We start from the raw sequence: 14868 nt of genomic DNA, 5'->3' as shown, positions 1-14868 counted from the left end.
TATATATATATATATATATATATTGTAGTGAATTTTTTACTTGAATAATAATAAAAAGTTATTGATATGATATAAAAAAGTAAAAATATTAAGAGTTGAAAAAATTGAAATTTTGGTACTGACTTTGCATATTAACAGATTTTGTCAACTTTTCTAGTAACATAAACCTATTTTAAGCCAGGGAGTGTTTAATCGCTTTTTAAACATTCGGAGGCTCTTTGTCAAAACTCCAACCACATAGACCAATTTAACATTTTTCCCTTGATCTTACGGCAAAAATGTCTTTTCATTAAAAATATAATAAGAAATGGACAAAAACAAATTTCAACCCATAATTTCTTTCAAAATAGGTTAAAGAAATTTTTTTCAAATTTATTTTATAAAATTGTCATGCGTCCTTTAAGCATGCGAGAAACATATTCTTTTCTAATAATTCTATAAAAAAAAATTACGTGGTCCTCGCATGCTAATTAAAGGTCGCATCAGGTGTGTTTGGCAAGGGGCTTGAAAAAGGAAGTGGATCAAAACTGTAGCAGATTTGATTAATGTGAGAAATATATATATATATATATATATATATATATATATAAAAGTGAAAAAAAAAAGAAATTGTTTTATAGTTTTTTTTTTATCTGAATAGTAATAAAAAAAAATTGATGTAAAGTAAAAAATAAAAATATTAAAATTAATGCTGAAAAGAATTTTTTGAGCTTTTGGATATGGCCAAACACTCCCATAATCATCTTTTGGCTTTTAACAAAAATAAAAGTCATGGCGTTGGAAACAATTTCCTCATCTTTTGTTTGTACTTGTACAGAATCTTGATCCACAAAGCCACAGTTTATCCGCTCTTGATTAATTTATTCATTTTTCCATGTTGTTCCAATTTGACAACGACACGTGGCAGCACGTTCACCCCACAGAAAAGCCATGATTGGAAAAGACACCATATAATCCCCTCCAACACGCGGGCGCACACTCACTCACTCAAACACAGGCTGACAGGCAGAGAGATATGGCGGAGGAGAAGCAAAAGTGCGGAGGAGAAGGGTCGGTGGTGGTTGTGGAGCCAAAGCCATGGAATGGGTTGACTTCTAAAGTGGTGGACTTTGTGGAGAAGCTGATCGTCAAGTTCATGCACGACACTTCTCAGCCTCAACACTATCTCGCCGGTAACTTTGCTCCGGTTACTGAAGAGACCCCTCCTGCCACCGACCTCCTTGTCAAAGGGTTCCTTCCGGTGCGTACAATTATCTGGATAATGCTACAAGCTAGCGTTTATGCATGTATGCGAATTGGGTTGTGTACTTAAGCCTTAAGGGTCTGTTTGGTTTTTTGATGGAAGGGAATTGATTTTATGGATTGATACTCTTTAGCTAACCAAACAGAGATATATAGAGTTTCATTTTGGTATTTGTGGCAAATTGTTGAGATTGTTTTACGTATGATTATCGTATTACATGAATATAATTGAGCAATTCGAATTTTATAGAAACTGGTGTTTGATTTGGAGTTGTTTAGAATGTTTCTAGATGATGCTTTGGCGTTTTAACACAATTATAAAATAAATATTGTTTAAATTGTCACTTAACATGAGAAATTACAATTGGTTAGTGTTTCAGGCACGTTCTTGTAGACTTAAACAGGTTTTCGATATGTGGTGCAAATGTTTGATGTAAAAGCCTCCTGCCTAGGGATATGAATTTCAGGTTGTGATCCGGCTATAGAGTATTTGTTATTGTTTTGTGGTGATATTTCCTTATGAGTGAATAAGCTGTGAACATAAATATGGTGTTGGAAATGCAAGCCTCTGAATTATGTACTTAAATGGAGAAAGTTTAGATTTATGTGTGAGGATAGTGAGGACAAGAAGTTTAGAAACGTTTACTAAGCAATCAAAACCATGTGGTTTGGATGTGTTGTTTACCAATCATAAGCATTTGGTTTAATTGTGTTTGCAGTACATTGAATGGCACCAAAACTTTATAGGCCACTACTTGTGTTGACTGCATAAACACACACAGGGCTAGATAACAAGGTTTTGTGTTGGCCTCAACTCCTTGACCCAGGCTCTTTTTGGCTTTACTAAGCAATCAAAACCATGTGGTTTGGATGTGTTGTTTACCAATCATAAGCATTTGGTTTAATTGTGTTTGCAGTACATTGAATGGCACCAAAACTTTATAGGCCACTACTTGTGTTGACTGCATAAACACACACAGGGCTAGATAACAAGGTTTTGTGTTGGCCTCAACTCCTTGACCCAGGCTCTTTTTGGCTTTACTGTTATCCTCGTAGCTTCTTCAACTTGTATTATACTACCCTCTCATTGCAGATTTAATAAATGCTCCTTGTCACATAATAAGTGGTCCTGTCGCATTGATGACGCCGGCACATTGAATGGCACCAAAACTTTATAGGCCACTACTTGTGTTGACTGCATAAACACACACAGGGCTAGATAACAAGGTTTTGTGTTGGCCTCAACTCCTTGACCCAGGCTCTTTTTGGCTTTACTGTTATCCTCGTAGCTTCTTCAACTTGTATTATACTACCCTCTCATTGCAGATTTAATAAATGCTCCTTGTCACATAATAAGTGGTCCTGTCGCATTGATGACGCCGGGCAGAATTAAGATTGTTTTGACAGCATATAATAGCAGTAGAAACTAAGAATTGAAGATTGAAAAGGGAATTCAGGAAGAGAGAAAATAACAATAAGGAAGAGAAAGTTCCTAATTGCCCCAAATAAGCAAATAGAGAAATCTTAAACTTAATTGATAGTATAAACTGAATTCTTATATAACAAAGACTAGATGCCTTTATATAGGTTAGGCACCTTCTAAATTAACAAGGAAAAGGAAAAGCAAACCTAATTGGAAAAGGAAAACAAATCCTAATCGGAAAAAGAAAAAAAATCCTAATAGGAAAGGAAAAACCCAATCCTTATTGAAGAAGGAAAACTAAAACACACACGCATAATTAAAATAACAATTTCTCAAATTTCTCCTGCATCAGTCTCTCCGGGTCGGAAAGAACTCGCCCTCGAGTTCAAATCATCTTTTCCTCGATCTTTTGGATGTCCAATTAATCTCTTCCATCCTGTACTTCTCAACATCAATGCAACTTGATACCGGAAGAGAGACAATTTACAACCCAGCACAACATGACTACGAATAGTAGTTTGAAAACTCTTCATATCATATTGAGATACTTCAATCTTCACACGGTATTCATTTATCTTCTCCCATTCATGCGGCATATAAATCTCCCAATAAGGATCAACTATTTCTTCATCTTCGAAAATAAAATTTTCCTCTACCTCTATAAGATCTTCAACGTCAACATATATATCATAAGTTGGTGGAGCATTCCAATCGACGAAGCATTGAGAAGGATCTTCAACGTCTTCTTCATGTTGAAACTCTTCATCAACAAACTTAACTCTGAAGTCTAAGTCTCCATGTCGTTCATCCCGAGCACATTGTTCCTGAAATAGAACAGGCTTGTGATACGGGTTCTCGAAATTGAATTTTGAATTGTGACCGTCAATATCGCATTACATCTCCAAGTTTTGCGCCGCTAGACGCTGGGTTAACTCCGCAACCTGCCTTTGCAAATCTTCAATCATCACGTCTTGTATACTGTGCTCATGGTAAGGGACTTCCTTATTCGGAACCTGTCCACGTCGACCACGACCACTAGTCATAAAAAAACTAATGAAAAAAATTCATCCAAGAAAACACTAAGCTCTGATACCAACTGACGGTGGGCAGAACTAAGATTGTTGTGACAGCATATAATAGCAGCAGAAACTAAGAATTGAAGATTGGAAAGGGAATTCAAGAAGAGAGAAAATAACAATAGGGAAGAGAAAGTCCCTAATTGCCCCAAATAAGCAAACAGAGAAATAACTCTGAAAGACTACTTAATTGATAGTATAAACTAAATTCTTATATAACAAAGACTAGATGCCTTTATATAGGTTAGGCACCTCCTAAATTAACAAGGAAAAGGAAAAGCAAACCTAATTGGAAAAGGAAAACAAATCCTAATAGGAAAGGAAAAACCCAATCCTTATTGAAGAAGGAAAACTAAAACACACATGCATAATTAAAATAACAATTTCTCTAATTTCTCCTGCATCAATTGAGTGTTATGTGAGCCATCTCTTCGTGAAAATGCATTTATTTGTTGCTGGTGAAGATAGCTGACAGTTTGACCTATTGTTTGTTTATTTCTCTGATACTTCAAGCAGTATCTTATCATGCCTGTGTTACCCATGACATGGAATGTGAAATATTTATTGCAGGATTGCTTAAATGGAGAGTTTGTTAGGGTGGGTCCAAACCCAAAATTCTCCCCTGTGGCTGGATATCACTGGTATGTCTTTGGGATTTTTACTTCTCATGAATGAATTTAGTTATTAACCAGGTGAATGTTACTTATTCCCTTTGTTTTTCTGTTTCAGGTTTGATGGAGATGGGTGCGTGATGTTCTGTTCCTCTATTCAAACTAGTATTTCATTCAAATTTTCTTGAAGGAAGAATTCAAACATATAACTTCAGTACCCATTTTTTTCTCTGTAGAATACTATTATGGTCTCTCTGTTCGCCTAATATGTTGGTGTTAAGCGGATACTCAAAGGCCTAATATTTTCCATAGTAATCTAATCTTTGATTAACTCTGAAGGAAAAAGCTCCGTGTAATTTCAAAAAATAATCAATTGGCTGCTCTAATGAATTTGAAATTAAATCAGTTGATTTACTCACTCAGTAAGTGCTTGTGTATTTAACTGTGATAATCTGCATAATATATCAGCAGTAGCCAATAGTGAGCTATCAAATTTCCTGAATGATCTATATGTTGACTATTTGTGAAGTGAAATCTTGTTGCTCATTCATTTGGCTTAGATATCCAGTGCTTAGTTATCATAATAGATTTTGAAAAATTTCAGTGAAAGCATGCAGTTCATTCTTTAGTTTTCAAAATCATTTGGCTTTTATGTCCTGTACTTAATTGTCATACTAGCGTCTGAAAATTTTTACTGAAAGACATTGATTTTTCTGACTCAACTGCAGTTTGACAGTAGAGCAGAATTAATAATTTTTCTATTGGTTGAAACTACATAATTTTAGTCCTCAAGGAGGTGAAAAAATATATGCATTTGCCTTTTGTTTTTCCTGTCAGCCTCCTTGAGGTTTTCTCAATGCCTAAATATGTTTAAGCTGTTTCACGAAGGTTTGAGACCGGCATTCAAGGAGTTGTTTGGTCTGGATATGGATACTGTCTTGACATTAAAAACTGAATTTTTACTATTTTAAGTTGAATCATCAAATCAAGCTTGCTAAGAGTGAAATTTTTCCCTATTACTAAATCTATGTGGCAGTATGCAATGAGCCAGAACATCTTATCGAATGCCACTGCTATTCTAATTGATGAGTTATATATATTTATAATTTCTTAGAACTACCCTGGTCTTAGAGTGAAGCATGCTCGTGAAGTAATGTAATAAAAAACAACTTTGAACATATTGGCGGCATGTTCAATCATCAGGATTTGAAAGTAGATATCTATGCTTGTTCTCCTTCTTTCTAATTTCTTGGCAAGCTTTGGTGTCAATTGTATTTGTGAAGGGGGGGAAAGAAAATTTGATTTTAGTTTACTCATGCCATTTTCAATTTCCATGAAGTTTGTTACATTATGTAGTACTGTATTCTGGCTGGTTTTAGTGAATCATGTGTGTCTGTGACCAGTGGACGGCAGTTGATTGTTTATTAACCATCCTTGATATTTTTATGTTCTCTCATGCATTTAGTTGGCTATGTTTCAACATTCTGTTCTGTGTTTTAATGCCTTAGAACTTTTTCTTTAGATTTTGGAAACTAGTGGCAGTTGTTTGGAATCCATTAGGTCTATACAGTATTAATCTGTTAAAGCAAGAAGTGATTTAGATAATATCTTTAACTTTCGCAGCATGATTCATGGTTTGCGCATCAAAGATGGGAAAGCAAGCTACGTCTCCCGCTTTGTAAGAACATCTCGGCTTAAACAAGAGGAGTATTTTGGAGGTGCTAAATTTATGAAGGTATACCCATAAGTTATAGGGTTCTTTTTTCTTCTCTTTTCTAGTATCCTTTTCAGTTACATATTTTGCCTCTGCCTGTGAACTTTACTGTTAATGGGGGTCGCAAAAGGAAAAGTTTGTGATGGATAAAGGAGGGAAGGCAGTTGAGGATTGTAGAATTAAAAATCTTAAGAGTAGATAAGTCTTCTGCTATATATGTTTGATTTGGAGTCCCATTTTGAATTTCATTTTCAGGTTGGAGATCTTAAGGGGCTGTTTGGATTGCTTATGGTGAATATGCAAATGCTGAGAGCAAAACTGAAAGTGTTAGATGTTTCATACGGAATTGGAACAGGTAAGTTTAGTCTAGTATGCAATTTTTTGCTCGAATGTAACGATTCTGTTGCGATTGTGAAAACAACTTTTCTATTACAGTTCAAAAAAAAATGCTGTTCCAATTTTTCATTCTGTTTTGAATTGTACTTATTTTTCATGTTGCATGGGCTCATCTTTGCTGGGTACTAGTATGTGCAAAGGTCTTTTATTCATCGAATCCCCAAACATTAGGATGTAGGTACATGACTGGTTTTCAAGTAATAAGTGTCCAAATACTTGTTTTAAACCTTGGCTGACAAATTTTGCTTAATATATTGTGTTTCACATGGTGTGTGCTTCTTTTAATCACCAATTGTCCCAAAAACTTAGGTTGATGAGAAATTGTGTATTTAATCATTAAATCAATATCCTAACAGTCCTTGTGCAGTCCCAAACTCTGTGTCAAGAAGTGCAGCCTATCACATAAAATATTTAACTTTAATGGGTGGTAGCCTGGTAGGGTAAACCACAGTCAGAGTCATAAGGAAAGTACCAGTTGGACAGGGAGCACCCACCGGTAAAGTCGTTTCTCGATCTTTCACAGCAGGCAATGGTTGATGGCAGTTCAAAAAGAGCTTCAGAAGGCTGGCCAGCACAAGAGAAAGCAGAAGGATAGCTAGAGAAATGGGGGGAGTTTATTCATGTGGAGACAAAGTTCAACTCCAAACGCTATTCAAATACCATGTTAAATTACCTATTGTCCTAAAAGCTTAAACTTTTAGGACAACTAATAATTCAGCACTTCCTTTCTTTGACAGATTAAAAATAAACAAAAGCTTTATTTGAAAGCATTATTTGTAATGGGCAAGATTTGAACTTGACCTTCCCAACCTTTCCCCACCATTTTGTTTCCTTTGGATAAGTGAGTTGTGCCCATAGGGAAAGGGAGGGAGAGATTTGAGCCAAGGACCTGCACTTCATGAGACATCATACCCAGCCAATACACATATACTACTTCAAATTGTCCAAATGCAGCGGGACATAAATATATCTGATACATGTGTTATGCCGAAATCTGTACTGTAATGTTTGTACTGGGTATATCTCATATATTTTTTACTTTTTATGTGATCCTCGTGTGAGGTGAAAGACACTAACTGTTTGTCATCCACGTCCAGCTAATACAGCTCTCATATATCACCATGGGAAACTTCTAGCACTTTCCGAGGCAGATAAACCATGTAAGCTTGCCTTCTTATTTTGTTTTTAACTATGAAACATAAATAAAAGGGTTGGGTTTTCTCTGGATTGCCATTGATTAGAGAGACTAATGGGGAATGTTTCGAAATATCCCCATTAGCATATAAAATTTTCTTTCTTTGTTTCTGGGTTGCATTACTTTTGTAATGCCATGATGAAGTAATTCTGTCTATGGGAGGGCAAAAGGAACACAGAGCAATGCCAATTTGTTTGGATTTGTATGGACTCCACTAAATAATTTGCTGCAACTTCCTTGCTTCTAATGTGGAATTGAGATTGTTCTCATTACATTATTTAGATGTCCTCAAAGTTTTGGAAGATGGAGATCTCCAAACACTTGGCATGCTGGATTATGACAAGAGATTGACGCATTCTTTCACTGCTCATCCTAAGGTTGACCCATTCACAGGTAAAGACATCCTCATAAAAGAATTTATTAAGCCATTGTAATGGACGAGTTCCTTTTGACTTACTGCATCCCTCCATGCAGGGGAGATGTTTACATTTGGCTATTCACATACACCACCATATATCACTTACAGAGTAATTTCAAAGGATGGCTTCATGCATGACCCAGTACCAATAACAATATCAGATCCCATCATGATGCATGACTTCGCCATTACTGAGAACTATGCAATTTTCATGGATCTTCCATTATATTTCAGACCAAAGGTATGGTACTTGAAACTTGTTGCTGCTACAAATGTTAACTTGGTACAAATTACCATGATATTGAATAAATAACTTCAGCATGCACAGTGATGAAATACCACTCTGAACAACCCTAGGCTAAAGGAGGGTTGGGGATTTAAGTTAACTACAGCAGTAAAATTTTTTTTGTAACAAACCTAAAGTAAAACTCACCTTGAAAACTGGCTTGTAAGGAGAGGGTGCCCAAGAGCTTAATACACATGGTTTAATGATGTGGAATACTTAGAATCGTAACATACCACCACGCTTTGAAACCAACATCCCGATGGGCCCATCATTCCTAGCTGGGTGTCTTCGAAGACCCTGTGTTTTACAAGTAGTAGCCCTCCCCAAGTCGACCTTTCCTTGACTCAGCCACATTGCCACAACTCTTTCAGTCTTGTACTCGACAAGCTAAGTTTGATCTCATACTCGATGTAGTGGCAGCTCTGAAACTAAATGTAATAAACCTCATGTAGGACTCATCATTGAAAAGCAGTTTATAAGGGTAGGCTGCCCAAGAGCTTACATCCACATGGTTAACATTGCACTTAACCAGTGTGAGATACTTAGGATTGTAAAAATTGTTCATGAGATGTAGATGTTGCTCGTATGCTTTAAGCCAAATATGGGTCTTTCTTCGGGTAAACATGATGGATGAAGACAGTGTGCTTCATTTTTTGATAACATTGTTGCGCATCATATTAATTACACCAATGGAACTTGAAATAATTAGATCTTTATGTCAGGAAATGGTCAAGGAGAAGAAGATGATATTCACATTTGATGCAACGAAAAAAGCACGCTTTGGTGTACTTCCTCGTTATGCAAAAGATGAGCTGCTAATCAGATGGTTTGAGCTTCCAAATTGTTTCATATTCCATAATGGTGTGCTTGTTTCCTTTATAATCTCTTTTTAGTGCCAGAATGTCCTTTAAATTTATATTGTTTATTAGACGAAGTTTACTCGTGGATAATCTATTGTATGTGCACAGAGGTAAAATTTAAGTAGTAATCTAGTCATGTAGGCGTACTCACTCAGCTTTCTAACTAGTTTTAAGATTCCATGTCTGCTTCTGGTTATACATCATTACAGAGACTCTAGAGTATTAATTGTCAATAGAACCAGCTTACCCCTCTTTTAAATTGACGCAGACTATCAATTATTAAAGTTATTTGTCCATTATTTGCATTAGACTCTTTAACACTTGGGGTTGGCTACATGAATCTTTTCGTGCCAATCAGTTCTATTTTGTGACATGATTAAGCTATTGTGAAAGTTTATTCTGTCTTTTCATATGTCCATTCTGACCTTTTTAGTCACTTCCTTTCACTAGCCAATGCTTGGGAGGAGGACGACGAAGTTGTTCTGATTACTTGTCGCCTTGAGAATCCAGATCTGGACATGGTCGGAGGAATCGTCAAAGAAAAGCTTGAAAACTTCTACAACGAGCTGTAGGACAACTTTTTGCCCATTTTATGAAAACGCAAAGCTCTATGCATGCCTAGGTGTTTCTGACAATTACTGTTCTTTTCAGGTATGAGATGAGATTCAACATGAAAACTGGTCTAGCTTCACAGAAGAAATTATCAGCATCTGCTGTAGATTTTCCAAGGGTGAATGAGAGTTACACTGGCAGGTATATTCAACTTTTAGTGATGGGAGATTTTGGGTTGACAAATGTCAATAGATCTGTTCAAGATTGCAAGAATGCTTGTTCTGGCAGCGGATGAGAGAAGCTAGATACAGAGAGTCCATATTTATCTAATCTTTTGGTTTTTTTGAAGATGTTCTGAAGATTGTTTTTGCATCGCAGCGTCCTTTCATAATGTTGCTAGCAGCCATGCTTAATTTATATTGCTTTCTTGAGTGTCAAAACAATTATTAACTAAAAAATATTCTGATGTATTCCTATCATATGTATTGTACTAATGATTTTGTGGGTAATCAGGAAACAAAGATATGTATATGGTACCACACTTGACAGCATTGCCAAAGTCACTGGGATTATCAAATTTGATCTGCATGCTGAACCAGAGACTGCAAAAACAAAGCTCGAAGTTGGAGGAAATGTTAAAGGCCTCTATGACTTGGGACCTGGCAGATTTGGTTCTGAGGCTATTTTTGTCCCCCGTGAGCCTGGCATTACTTCTGAAGAAGACGATGGCTACTTAATATTCTTTGTACATGACGAGAAAACCGGGTAAGACTTCTCTCTCGCACCATTGACAAATGTATTTTCTTTTTAAATACAATGTAGAAATTTTTTTAGATTAATGGTGAAGGATAGGACTGTATTCAAGCCACCCTTCCCCGGACCCCAGTGGGACTAACTTTGGTGACTGGCCCTTTACAAATGTTTTCATCATTTATGTTTTTGTTTGTTAAATGGAGGAAATGCTAGTCAGAACATGAAATTGAAAGTGTTTGATTGCATCAAATTTTAAAAATTTGGACTATATGGATTGCATCACAGAAGAGAACTATTTTTACTAATGTTTGTTCCTGATTCGTGAGGAATCTGAAGACCTCAATGTTTCCAAGTTCTGGAAAGCTAGGTCATCGACAATCTTGACAAAAGGAATAAAGCTGTGCAGCCTGACCAAGGTGGCAATAACCATGAATATAATGGATGAGAAAGCATTGATTCATTTTCATCCACTTAGGATTCTATATTGCTTTTCCATACACCATGCTTAGTTCAACTGAGGGAAAAAAAAAAACCTTAGTGCCCTTAAAGGAGCTATAGTTAATAACTTAGTCCTTTTGATCAAATGAAGCTCTTGAAACTGTGATTAGAAAATACCAGCATGGTTGCTTTCAAAACACCGGTTGGATTGTAAATTATGAGTAAACTAGTAACTAGTATGTCTAAATAGGTCTTTTCTTGTTCTGGCTAGATGATGGACAATGCTATGACTCAAATCTTTGTCTTATGCTATTTGTGTGCACACTACAAAATCAAATTTCTAAATAAAAATTAGTGAATATTGCTAAGAATGATATGCAAACTGCAAGTGAACCGTATAGTCATTGTAGTCATAGCAACCATCCTTTTCTTTCAGATGCGTGAGTATAGTTATTAACTCTTGCTTCATGACTCAGATTTAAAGTTTGAATATCTTTTCAACGAGGATATAATCTCAAGTTTTCATCTATAATTATGCAGAAAATCAGCAGTGCATGTACTTGATGCAAAAACAATGTCAACTGATCCTGTTGCAATTGTTGAGTTGCCCCACAGAGTTCCGTATGGGTTCCATGCCTTCTTTGTGTCAGAGGTCAGTGTGACATCAATTGCTTTTGGATTTAATTTCTTTCTTTACATTTCTCTCTGTCACTCTAGAATTGAAATTAACTTCAAAGCAAATTCCTGAGTTTTTGAAAAAAATGAAGCTTTAGGACAGACCGGAATGAGACCCAAAATATAAAAATCTCCATGCAGCTCATAGCAAGTAGGAGTAGAATAGAGGAATGGTTGGAAAATTATAATTAGGAGATGCTCAATAGTGACCACTTTCTATTGAGGAAAGATTGAAAGAGACCTTGCTCAACTGAAGTAGATGGCTAAAACATAGGTGTATCTGGGATTTTTTTTTGTAAGTAGTTGATATATCATTAAAAGACCCCCAGATATCATATCTAGGATGTTATGTGGTCAATCACATAGTATTGGAATTGGTGAAGGATACAAGCCCGGTGTAACTTCATGGTACCAGATATCCAAGAAAACTGAGTGGTATTCTGTGCATCCCATATTATGCTGCATTTTAATAAACAATTATGTGATGTCGATGAGAGCATTGTCATGCTGTTTATTGCTGCTTGAATTTTATTCTTCCTACTTTTATTTCACCGTAAATACTTCCTTGTTATCCCCGAATAATTACTATTTCAATTTCTTTTGGCTTCTGTTTTTCTGTTTGCCCACTTTTTTATTGTGGTGATTCTAATTTATATTCTTGGTTGTCATACGTACGGGACCAACTTCAACCTTTTTTGGTTTTTGCTTTTCTGTTTGCTCACTTTTATTGTGCATATTCTAATTTATATTTATGACTTTCGTCCACAGGACCAACTTCAAGAACAGGCAAAACTCTGAATTTCTGATAAATTGTTGGAAACCGCGCAATATATTTGAAAAAAGAGAAACTGAAACTTAAAGCATATCCATGTAAATTATACATATGATATAACTCTTCAAATAGTACTTTCCCAATATTTTATCAGCACATCATTTCTAGCTTTAAAAAAAAAAAAAAAAAAAACAATGTAATAATTCCTCGCGGGATCAGGAAGAAGTATCTCTACTATTTCCCATGTTATCTCAGTGATATTTCTTAATTGCAATCTTATAGGAATTTGTTCTTCATTGGATTTGGCCATCTAGCCGGATGCATTTTGAACAGATAATTTGAAGGGAAGGGCTTCAATGTTCCTTATGGAAAGTGCTTATGGATTTCACATACATCAACAAGAAATATGACCCACGTTTCCTCATGACAGAATAATGCAGTACAACTGGAAACTGCAATTAATTAATCCAAAGCTGATTCCGAACCCAGTGGTTTTATGTTACTACAATGCATTCGAGCCATTCAAACCCCATTGCAGCACCCAATCTGCCTAAACAGGCAGTCTCATGCTCTAAATGTGTCCAGGTTGCAGGAGAAGATCCTGTTGAGGTTGTTCAAACATCCACCCTGATGTACAACTCAAAGTTGAACTGAATTTTTCAACTCGGTGTATTAAACTAATATCTATTCTTAGATCAATTTATTAAAAATGCATATGAAAATCACAATTATACACTTCTCCAAGGGCATTTATAAGTTTAATACTAGATTGGAAAAACAACCTAACTTGCAGAAAAGCTTTGTTCAAACATGATATTCGAAGTATGCTAGTTGCTACGCACTATGTACTCAGAGAAGATTAGAGGATTGAGGTGGAACAAGAAGGCCTCCAAATTAGCTGGTAAACTACAAAGCCTGACTGAACTAGTCCTAAAACAAGGTCAACTTTGAGTAGGTTTCAATTCAAATTCAGTTTTGTGCAACCCACATGGAGTGACCCTGTTTTAGCTTATTATGGAGATAGATTTTTCTTTTATAAGTAAACTAAATTTATTAAGAGCGAAATGGGGCAACCCAAACACATAAGAAGTATATAAGATAAATACCCAAGAAAAAAGACAAAAGATGAAGAAAAAAATTTAGGAAAATTCAAAATATGTAAACGATTATAGGCAGCTGCCCACTGGTAAAGAGTTTTAAAGAAGCAAGCCTTAGTTGTCAATAAGCTTATTAGGGAGATATCTTGTAGTATTTCAAGCAAAAATGATAACTTAAGAATCAGTTCTACAATTTACAATATCTAGTGAACTGAACTCAGAGCCAACTTCATTATTCCCGACAGATCCAATATGTGATTTGTCAAACACCCCACGTAGAATGCTTGGTAGCTTATCAGCACTTAGCTTAAGGGCCTTTTTTTTGTTTTTGCTTGTTTTGATATGACATAAAAGTGAAAGTAGTTTTAAGTGTTTTGTGAGTTGTAAAAAGAGAAAACAAAAGGAAAAAATCTATCAAACAAATCACATTTTTTGAGCTGGCAGTTGACATTGTTTGCAACATTGCAATACTAAATCCGATGAGGGTATCTTAAGCTATAAAAAGTTTCATCCTATTAACATTAGAGGCTATATAAGTTCTCTGTGTAACTCTATGGTTTCATTGATTAAGCAACTTAACAGAAAAGAAAGCTACAATGATCAAGCACCTAACAAAAAGTTTCCCCTTATATTCCTCTACATAAGCTTCTGATGAAAGACCAAATCATGATTTGGTCTTATTATGCTCCTGACATGAGCGAATCATAAAAAATACTCTAGCTTTGATACCAAAAACAAAGAACACCCATCAAAACACATTAACTAACAAACATGTTTTTTTCTTATAAAATAGTTATAAATCCATCTGCACTGGAACAGCATTTCATATATACATATACCCAGCAGGTCCAGCAGCCTATACCAGTATAACCATATTCATATATCCATATAAAATTTCAAGGCAAAGTAGTTTAAGAAAAGAAAGCCTCAAGTAAACCCAGATCAGCAAGCACAGTAAACAAAAAGATCCCTCAGAATGCCGAGTATCAACCTGGGCAGGGCATGAAACCATGGTTCCTCAACCTCTGCAAATAAGCTTGCCAAAGGGAGCCCCACGTGTCTTTCTGCTATGAATTCCATGCACCCATTTTAGATTACTAAACTTTTCCTCACTGGGATATCATAAATCATAGAAATCAAAATAAATTCAGAATCTTTAGCATCAAATAAGCATCTCCAAAAATCACTATGCCGGCGCATCTATGTAAACTTGTAAAGCGAGAGAGAGAGAGAGAGAGAGAGAGAGAGAGTATTGTTGGGTCCGTGAACCGTGAGACTGTGAGGGCCGTTGTCCCGCTGCGTAAGGTTTTGTTGCATGTTCTTTTTACTTCTTTCCTTTTCTTTCTTTTTTTTTTTTTTT

At 35.8% G+C, this 14868-nt stretch overlaps 1 protein-coding gene across 1 annotated transcript; it reads left to right on the top strand.

Moving 5' to 3' along the window:
• The first annotated feature begins 993 nt into the window (after nucleotides 1-993).
• On the top strand, nucleotides 994-12707 carry LOC132177787 (carotenoid 9,10(9',10')-cleavage dioxygenase 1). Its single transcript, XM_059590245.2, has 14 exons — nucleotides 994-1240; nucleotides 4312-4382; nucleotides 4471-4485; nucleotides 5976-6087; nucleotides 6322-6421; nucleotides 7560-7622; nucleotides 7940-8050; nucleotides 8132-8316; nucleotides 9084-9222; nucleotides 9672-9789; nucleotides 9873-9974; nucleotides 10287-10538; nucleotides 11505-11616; nucleotides 12408-12707. Exons 1-14 carry the CDS (start codon nucleotides 1016-1018, stop codon nucleotides 12435-12437), a joined length of 1635 nt encoding a protein of 544 aa, XP_059446228.2. The 5' UTR covers nucleotides 994-1015; the 3' UTR covers nucleotides 12438-12707.
• Nucleotides 12708-14868: the final 2161 nt, after the last annotated feature.

Source organism: Corylus avellana, chromosome 2 (genome assembly GCF_965113065.1).
Source record: "Corylus avellana chromosome 2, dhCorAvel1.hap1.2, whole genome shotgun sequence".
Lineage (NCBI taxonomy): Eukaryota > Viridiplantae > Streptophyta > Magnoliopsida > Fagales > Betulaceae > Corylus > Corylus avellana.
The sequence above is the reverse complement of the archived record's forward strand: the minus strand, read 5'-3'. Positions and strand labels throughout refer to the sequence as shown.

What these genes read in the sequence shown, in the direction of transcription:
- LOC132177787 (XM_059590245.2), top strand. Translation starts at nt 1,016, where the DNA reads ATGGCGGAGGAGAAGCAAAAGTGCGGAGGAGAAGGGTCGGTGGTGGTT. An exon ending in AATGAGAGTTACACTGGCAG is followed by an intron (nt 9,975 to 10,286) that starts GTATATTCAACT and finishes GTGGGTAATCAG; the next exon opens with GAAACAAAGATATGTATATG. An exon ending in ATGCCTTCTTTGTGTCAGAG is followed by an intron (nt 11,617 to 12,407) that starts GTCAGTGTGACA and finishes TTTCGTCCACAG; the next exon opens with GACCAACTTCAAGAACAGGC.